This window comes from Nicotiana tabacum, chromosome 18 (assembly GCF_000715075.1).
Source record: "Nicotiana tabacum cultivar K326 chromosome 18, ASM71507v2, whole genome shotgun sequence".
NCBI lineage: Eukaryota > Viridiplantae > Streptophyta > Magnoliopsida > Solanales > Solanaceae > Nicotiana > Nicotiana tabacum.
This window is the reverse complement of record NC_134097.1, coordinates 118,708,571-118,718,358: the sequence shown is the minus strand read 5'-3', so window position 1 is coordinate 118,718,358 and position 9,788 is coordinate 118,708,571. Positions and strand designations below refer to the sequence as shown.

General features: G+C 33.2%; 1 protein-coding gene across 5 annotated transcripts; it reads right to left on the bottom strand.

The window, feature by feature from the left end:
- Positions 1 to 216: 216 nt before the first annotated feature.
- Positions 217 to 5,237, bottom strand: LOC107814155 (uncharacterized). Of its 5 annotated transcripts, none has more exons than XM_016639505.2 (6): positions 4,883 to 5,237; positions 2,579 to 2,652; positions 2,073 to 2,329; positions 1,588 to 1,799; positions 1,209 to 1,476; positions 217 to 671 (listed from the first exon to the last, which is right to left on the bottom strand). In XM_016639505.2, exons 3-6 carry the CDS (start codon positions 2,325 to 2,327, stop codon positions 381 to 383), a joined length of 1,026 nt encoding a protein of 341 aa, XP_016494991.1. In that variant the 5' UTR covers positions 2,328 to 2,329; positions 2,579 to 2,652; positions 4,883 to 5,237; the 3' UTR covers positions 217 to 380. The 5 variants fall into 5 exon arrangements, with proteins under 5 accessions (XP_016494991.1, XP_016494990.1, XP_016494989.1 ...); XM_016639504.2 differs by having other exon boundaries at positions 2,486 to 2,652; positions 4,883 to 5,020; XM_016639503.2 differs by having other exon boundaries at positions 2,491 to 2,652; positions 4,883 to 5,020.
- Positions 5,238 to 9,788: the final 4,551 nt, after the last annotated feature.

The window sequence follows — 9,788 nt, the reverse complement described above, 5'->3', positions numbered from 1 at the left end:
CTATCGGAAATAGCCTTGACATGTTACAAAAATTAAAACAAAACTCTGTTATTAGCATATAATAGCACTTGAAAGCCAATGTTCCTATGGCATGATACCACTATATGTAATAATGTTCCTTCCTAATGTACCTAAAACATGTTAATTGTTTTACAGAACAACCAGAAATTGAACACAATAATCTAAGAGCAAAGCTCAAGGGTGGATAAGAGAGCCTTAGCTGAAACAGTACATAATGGTAAACTTTTACCTAAGATTTATTACAAAAGCTAATAAAGTTCACAATTATTGCTTAAGCTGCTAATCACAGGTTCGCTCGTGGAAGTTACCATCTTACTCACAAATACATGACGCTAAACTTACATCATACAGTTTCTCACTCAACTAGTCAAAAGTTTCCTCAAGATGGTTTCACAAAAACTAGCATTGTAAATTAACAAATGTCCAGCATTAGGAACCTCATGATATTGAATCCACGGAAGCTTCTCTGCCAGATAACGGTTGAGTTCACGTGGGATAATTCTGTCATCGTGGCCTTGCCAAAGATGGACAGAACCTTCGTTATTTGGAAAAGGATTTGTGATCTCTGTTGGAGCAAAGTCCCAGTTTCCAAATGCTATTATCATGTCCCGATACAAACATTCAAACTCGCCCTGCTGTCGAACCTTTTCCTGGAAAAATATAGTTCCAGAATTATGACAACCTTAACAGTAAGCAAATAGCTAGTACAGCATTACATGTCTTCCTCACTTATTTCATCAACAACATCATCCGTTAAGAATAGACTAGAGAAAAATTAGCATTATGACGGTTTCTGCCAATGGAAGAGCATAACTATCAAAATGTTAATCTTTTCATAAATACCTAGAGAAGAGAACACGCAACCAAAGACCACATCTTGATATGATCTCATCGAAATGTTTATTTGGCTAGGTATTTAAAAACTTCGCTGATATTTTCATATCACCGTGATGTTACTTGAAAGGAAGGAACACAACAGCTTCCCGAATAGGAAACATCATGATGTTTCTTCGTTTACTTTTGGCATAAGTATTGGGATCCCTATATCTGTAGACAACGTCTTTTGTAGAAAGGACTAAGTTTATATAGCTCTTTGCATTGTATACTTCTTTTATAACGGGGAAATTCTCTTTCTTTAATTAATATAATCTTCTCTCTCATCGAAAACGAAAGTGAGAATCATTTACCTGACCAGGACTAGGGGCACCTGATAACTTTTTCACTATTTCTAGATCTGGAGGACTAAATATGGCCATATTCCCTTCGGTAATACTTAAAGCACGGAACCACTTTTGGTTCATCCACCAATGAACCAGCCATGGGGCATAATGTACAACCCGAAATGTTCGCTGATCTTGAGGAAGCATCTTTCCCAAGGCTTCTTTTGATAGTTTTGCAGGATAACAGGACCACCAGTAATTTACAAATGGAACAACAAGGGCAACTCCAGCCAGCCTGCGTGGACATTCAATTTGTCGAATAAAAGGACTGAAAATGGAAATTCTCCGAGTTTCTAATTTTAAAAATTAGGAAAATCAAAGGAACGTAAAAAGATGAAAATGATACCTATGTGGTATGTACTTTAGGCAACTCCACAGAGGATAGGCTCCCATGGACAAGCCAAGCACATAGAACTTGGGTCCTAGTTGCAACTTATCAGCTAGCTCCTCAATGTCAAATGCTTCACTCTTTACTGAGCGCTTTGGATGTGGATCACTCTCTCCATAACCAGCACGATCATATTGTAGGAGATATATTTGGAGCTCTTGTATGAGGTCCTGGGTACTTAAAAACAGAATCAGCAAAATGAAACACAAAGTTCAAGTACCAAAGGTTTATTAAAGACGATCTCCAATTCTAAGGATAGAGAGAAAAACTATATTGATGTTTCAAATCCAAATCCCATCAGAAGTTTATAAGTTTCTCCATCTTCTCAACATGAGGTATAAGAAATAATAGACGAACTCTTCTTCTCATATGTAATAGCTACTAAAATGAAAACGCTAAATATTCAGTTTTATAAACTTTCATCTGCTAAATTTCATATATACCTGAGAAATAGGTAACTTCAAGTCTTTAGAACTATCAAAGCCATGAACAATAATGATCTTGTACTTTGCCTTCTCCTTGTCAATGCCCTCCTCTTTGTAGGCTAAATATCGCCCATCGCTGAGTTGGACCCTTGGCGAAGTCACCGGAGGGCCACCCGGTGAGCCACAAACTTTTGGAGGAGGAGGCTTAAGTAAGGCCAAATAAGCCCATCCCAACACTCCAACTGTTGTTGCTACTGCTATTTGTGCAATCATAACTGAAATGAGAAGGACTGAATAAGTGAATAGAGGAACAGGATGCAAAAACTAATGTAGACAAAAAATAGTAGCAATACTAATGAGGAGACTCAAATACAGATGACATTGGAATAGTGATAACACATGACAGGTAATGGCCACAGCTTTCCCATTACCATACTTAGCATCTAAGTTGCTCCGACATGGCAGTTTAGGTGCCGTACCCCTGTCGACACAACACTAGCATGAGTGTGGGAATGGGATCCTACCGGATCTGGTCAAACAATTTCGGGTACTTTCACCACGACGGACGGAAAATTCGAAACGAGATACAATTTGGTTCCTGAAATCAGAATCCTAATAATTAGGGTAAAGTTGAAGAAAATAACATACATTATCTAAGAAATCAATTATTTACTTATCTACAACTTGAGAATAAAAAAGAAATCCACACTTTACAATCTATAGTTAAGTATTTCACATAATTTCTCATAATTCAGAGACATGTTTTATATTTTTGTTTTTTTGAATTATTTTTAGCCGGATTCCCGCACCCGTATCCGTACTAGGATCCGTATCCCCGAATCTTATACATCTCGAAGGATCCGACCTATAGATCCGTACCCATGTCGGACACCCGTACCCGTGTCCGAGCAACTTAGCTTAGCATAACCACAGCCAATAATCTATCCTGTTTTATAAAACATATCAAACAATTTTTTGACAGTAGAATTCAAAGCTCTAATCAGAACTTTGTAAGGCACTTGCCATTAAAAGGTACACAACAAGAACAGACATGAGAAAAGTGTATAGGTAGCTAAAGCAGAAATGCAGCTTGGCCGCGATAAGGCATCAAAACTTCAACACAAAAAAGCCATGTTGCAATTTTTGTGACAGGTCTTCGTGTTCACTGTCATGCTCGAAAAACTTCACAAAGACACTTCAAATACTCCCATCTTACAAGATCCTATGACACTAACAAATAATAATTTATCACCTAATGAAATCTGGAATGCAATCTTGGTACCATCTTCTCATGTCAAAAACCGCTCCTTACTCTATGTTCTAGAAGTACAACAGAAAAGGCACACATCAAAACATCCCAGGTTTTGGTGTGACATAAAAACTGAGTTTCAAATTTCAGTAAGCTACACGATGGCTTTCCTTCTTCTTAAGAAGTACTGAATGATCCAAAGTCAGTAAGATATTTCGGAGGAGTTATATTACATGAATTCACAGTAATTAGCAGGTAGACATCCAAAAAAAAAAAGGTAAGTATACATTCGTTGTACCTGAGTTGTGGAAAAGATAGGGATAAAAGGTAGCCTTCTAAGAACAAAGATGAATCACAAAAAATTAGCACGGAATTGAGAATTCTCATTCTCCTGTACCTATTTTTGTGTTTTATTGCAGATTAGATAACAAAGAAAGGGTATTCCTGTTGTTCACCAAATGACCGGAGAAAGTAGGTGTTAAGGTACTCGTCCAGTTGTCTACAATTTTACATGTTATTGCTAATAACCTCATTGCCACTTGGGCAACATAGATCAAGTCAGGAGAAGAACTTTATGCATTTTATTCTACAATCCTTTCTAAAACTACTACCACTGGTTTCAAACAATTAACTGCAACCCATGCCATGCTATACATTTTGTTACATAAATGGAATTTCCTACTGGAGTTTGGAGCTTTATATTTCTAACAATTGTTCAGTATGCGGACGCATTTGGAATTGCTTGTAATCCAAAGCTCTTTAGCTTTTCCAGCTTGCCCTGCATTTCGTATTTTAGAGCAACCTGGTGTGACACACACTAAAGGGATCTTTCTTCAATATATGTCTGAGTTGTGATTATTATCATTCATTTATTGGAATCTGCTTGGTTGTGTTTAACAGTTTTATGCATCAGCTCCTCCCTACACAACTATGTTATAGTACATCTTAACCTTTGCAAGTCAACTCTAGTCAGCAGAATTTCCACCTCCCCTCTTTTGCTAGTGGTTGCTACAGTTCCAAATAGGAACTCCTAGAGCTTTATGTTCAATCTTAGGTTTCTTCATAAGGAAGTCTGAGGTTACTTTTCCTCAAGATTTTTACTTTTTAACTCCTAGCTGTAAACTGTGCTCGAGTCACTGCCTGACATATATTCAATGGAAATTGCGCCTTAACTCTAACCATCTGGAACCGAATCTCTAAATGCACAATTAAAGGACTCAATGCGGATGGAATGGATCTTAAATCTAATCCCAAGCTGCAAGGATTGAATCTGTTGTACATAGAGATAAAATTAACCCAATAATCAATAATCCGAGGACTTATGAATTAATAGTCATTGATCATTAGTTCTGCATCTAAGCAGAATTCTGTTCATTTCTCCAAAGCAGCACACTGAAAGCAAACATCAGATTAGTAGCAACTACAGTAAAAAAATTCAGCTGAAAAGGTATAACATAACACTTAAGATTGAAATCAGCAGACCAATCCCAAATTTCAATGATTCAAGAAAACAACAAAAAAAAAGGCAAAAATTGTTGAAAAAAAGATCAAAATTTGAAAGGAAAGAAAGGGAACCCACTTGAAGAAAGACGAAATGGGGTGTTATTCTTGGATTTTCTGGTGTGAGCTCTAGCAGATGCAGCAGTTACTCTTTTACCACTTTGATTTACAGCCATTATTAGAACAAAGTATATGTATAAATGAGAGAATGAACAGTGGGTAATTCTGTGGAAGGAATTATGCTGCCAATCTACTTCAAAAGAGCAGTAAGATAAAACGTGCTGTCTGACTTGAAGAGGAGGAAGAGCCCACAAGGATTAGTAACGATACTATGTCAGCATCTAATCTAGCACATATGAGAATGTAAAGTTAGGACGACATTGTTGTCTTGTCTTAGATTTGATTTGATTTGATGTTGTCTTGTCCCAACGTACAATGAATTTTTCACCCAAATACCGAACCTTACAAAGCCTACCTAATTCTCTGTCTCTCGTAGATTATTGTCCCTTATTTTTTTAGGGTATATCTATTTTGGTCCCTCAAGTATAATTCGGAATATATTTAATCCCTTAAGTATGCTAAAGTGGAGCACCTATAGTCTCACTGATAGAATATGTTCAAAAACTAACAATGTTAATCAACTCTGATTCATGAAGCAAATCTTCTACTCTAAAGCAAAACATTGGATAACGCAAATTATCACTTTAATTCCTTATTTTTAGATAGTGTCTTCTAAAATTTTGACCTTGAAAATATCCCTGTATGTGCCAGTTTTCAATGAGGATATGACACTGTATAGCCGCTGTAAAAATAATATCGAAATAAATATATAAAATTTGTATATTATTTTGTATATATATACATTTCATATTTTAATATACAACAATTATACAAATTTTATATACTTTTTTCGCCTATTAGATATAAATAGTTTTTGGCGCATGCTAAAAGTGATAATACAATTTGGTTATTTGTTTTCTTCAATAGTATGCCTAGAAGTGATCTTGGCAGCTCTATTTTTTTTTCAAATTTTAACTTTTCTTTTTGAAAAAATCAACTTTTGACACATTTCTTATCCCTCGTACCAAACAAGCTCTTAAGAGAAAGGCTTTTGACACATTTCAGGATATTTTAATAATTATAAAGTATGTTAAATTGCTTATGGAGTCTAATAAGAGGCGGAGCTAAAGGTATACTAAAAAAAATAGGATAAAAATATTTTTTTGGCTATATGTGAAATGTTGAAAAAGTTTTAGGATAATGGTAACTTGGTATTAAAAAAATTGCCTTGGGTTATAAGTTTTATTGTACTTTTCTGAATCCCTTGTTTGAATTTGCTCCGCCATTGAGTCTAGTGATCTTTTAGACTAATGTGTTTAGGAGTAAATATCATCAAAATCAAAACTATCATATTGGCTACTTAAGCAAAATGCTTCTCATTTTTTTTTTAAAGTCTTATGAAAGCTAAATTTGTTTAAATTAAGGGGGTAAAGTAGAATTTAGGTCATGAAGGATTAATAAATTGTTGGCCAATTGGTGGTGTAATAAGGGGCCAGTAATCAACAAAATTAATGCTGATATTTATCGAGTTAACATTTCTATTAAAGTATTTGGTGTTGTTAGATGGAAAATGAAATATTTCATTTATAGCTCATTTTCTTGATTCATCTGAAATAAAAATTAATTTGTCTCGTTTTATAGTTAATAATGTTCTTTTGCAGATAACATCACTTGCATTGGAACATCTAATGGAAATTTAGCACCAAATTAGCATAGAGATTGCTTGTGATTATGAAATAACCCCAATGAGGACAGGAGATTGACTAATATATAAAACAATTATATTCCTGAAAAGATAAACTACTTTATATGGCTAGTAAGACATAATCAACTTATTTTAAATGAGCTTAGATGCACAATTAAGAAAGATTATTGAGTCACTCAAATGTGAATTAATGTCATTGTCATATGGAGGATTCTTCACATATTATCATGGCATGTCCAAAGTTCAAAGTGATGCTATATGTCATATGGAAAATGTAGTTTCTTTCTCCTATTAGGTTTTAGCTATATGGCTTATGAAATATTATAAGAAATTTGGTTAGTTAAATTTTTAATATACTTAAGGATAAAATGAGAAGTTTAAAATATAAAAAAGTTCAAATATAAACGGTTAATGTTCTTTCTAAACAGGCTTAAAAAGAATGTGTCATATAAAATGAAAAAAAATAAAGTACTAGCATAGCTCTTTCCACCATTTTTATCAAAAGGAAAAAAAAAAAAGAAGCTACCTTACTACTTATCTAATTTTTAATCTAATAACTAAGACTTCTTCGTATAATTATGCTCAAAACATTATTCTTTTTTTTTTCTTGTTATAGCGGAGATGGTCAAACTTAATCTTATAACTCATTATTGGCAACTGGAATTCGGGATGGAGAAGAAAGGGGAGAAATAAAATGAGGAAAAGGAATAAAGGAAAAATCTACTCTAAAGGTATCTATAAGTGAAAAGTTTTCTCCACTAGTGTTCGGTTGAATTTCTTTTTGACAAATCAAAAAGTATCTCAAAAAAAAAAACTTTTTGGGAACCAAAGGCAAGTCTAAAACAAAATTTTCCAAGAAGACTTTTATTTCTTGCAAATATCGAAAAAACAAATCGCATTGAATATTTTTCAGAATTTTTAAAATAGCCACCAAAATAATAAAAGGAGGAAGAAAGAAAAAAAAATTCAAATATGGCCACGTCGGAGAAATTCAATATTATGTTTCTTTCCCAGTTATATAGATAGGAAATTACCCTCAATGACTTTGAAAGTGTATGATTTTGAACTTTTGAACCCACTTGTTCCATGGGTAAATTTTCAAGGTAAAAAATTAAGAGTTTTCCTCGTGCGGCAAAATAAGTAAAGTTTTACCCATGAAGCAAGCAGGTCAAAAATTCAAGACTATCCACAGCCAAAGTCATTGAAATTTTTACATGCCTAATCCTTTATTTAATATTATTTTCATTAATAATATTATTCTTCATTTATTCCATAAATGACAATTTCTTTTACCATTCTAGCACATTTTAAAAATAAGCTGACCCTTAGATTAAGGAGTTAGTTTTATTCTAATAATATTGATATCATTTCTCTATCATGAAGAACTGTTCAATTTAAGTTATTTTGTTGTTAGGCTAAAATGTTTTTAGCCCAATCCATTAATCTATAAACAGGTTGAGCGGGTTTGGATTCAAATTGTCACCTCTAGGCGGCGAAATGTACAGATAAGGAAAGGAAAAATAAGGAAAAGATTTTATAAAGTACTAGAGATAGATTGAAATTGAACGTTGCAAACTTTGCATTGCGTGCTTAACTGTCTCCCAGTTGAAATATGAGAACTCAGAAAATGTTTGGTTTATATTAAGGAAAACAAAGATAAACAAGAGTATGTTGAATTATTAGATATACTCAAAAAATTAAATGATTTGGGAAAAATAAAATAGGTGGACCCGCAGACAAGACTAGCAGCAGAGGAAAAAAATAGGTTATTACTTATAATTACGGCGAGACAGAAATAAAAAATAAATTGGTCCCAAACATCCGTTATAATTACAGTCAAACCTCTCTATAAAAACCTCATTTGTTCCGAATATTTTTGTATATTATAGCGAAGTGTTGTTATAGAGAAACTATATTATATCATAACATAAAAATTGGTTATGAAAAAGTTTGATTTTTATAGTGAAGTGTTGTTATATAGGGATACATTTATAAAAAGGTTTGACTCTAGTAGATTAGTTTAGGTTTTACCCATTTGAAATATATTTTATTAAGAATGAGTGACACCTTGTAAGACAATAATCTTAACCTCAAGATTTTTTTGTAAAATTTTTTTTATTAAAAAAATTACACAGACCTAAAATAGTTAAAAGAACCGAAAACATCAGATTGCTTCTGACTTTCCCTTATATAACTTTTTTTTACTCTCCTGAAATTTTACAACTATTAACCAGAACCAGAATATCAATTCTAGAAAACCAATCATTTTTCATGGGAAATTAAATAATCTTCAAAAACCCAAATACAATTGAAATGCTTATATTAGTAAAAAATATTTAAAAGCAAATGGAAAAATTGTAGGAGGCTATTATGTGCACTAACAAGAGAGTATTAATCTTCGCAAAGACAGAAACTGAAAAAGAAAACTTTTTAATTATCCTTTGAGCAAAACATGAGCTTTTATGAATTTCTTCTTTTGCTGTGTATTTCGGGGGGGTTGGGGGGGGGGGGTGAATTCAGCATATTCTTTTTCTTTTACTTTATTTTCTTCTTTTTATTCTTCCGCTCGTTGTTTTAGATATAGAAGATAAAGTTTTACCTAAATATAAAAGGGTTGGTCTGGAAAAAAAATTTTGTAAATTTTGAGGAACAAATATGAGCCAGTCTATTCATGATAAGGGTATATATATTTGGATCAAAGTCAAGCGAGGGATAAATTTATTTTACCTCCCATAATTAACGGGAAAATCTGAACTAATCAACTTCTGATAAGGACGTGTTAGACCAAATTTAAAATAAGGATAAATTTGCTCTATTTCTCATAGTTGAAGGACATTTTTTGCCTTTTTTCTAATTTATATAACGTGAGTGATAAAACTAATCTCTAGCAAAAAATGCCATATTTGGTTGGGATTTTCCCTATAAAAGGAGGCTTAATGTTTAGGATTTATATACACCTCTCATTTGCCTTCTTATCTTCTTAAGGCATTTGTATTTTCTCTCTTTAGTATTATTTCACTTGTATTTTTGGAGTGGAATAAAATATTGGTTGTGCCCGAGGAAGTAGGCAAAATTGGCCGAACCTCATAAATTCTGGTGTTCCTTTTATTAGTGCTTTATTGTCTTATTTATTATTTGGTGGCTATCATAATTTTTGGTATAGTAGTTGTGACTCCTATATACATTTGATTTCCGCAACAATTGGTATCAGAGCCAAGGT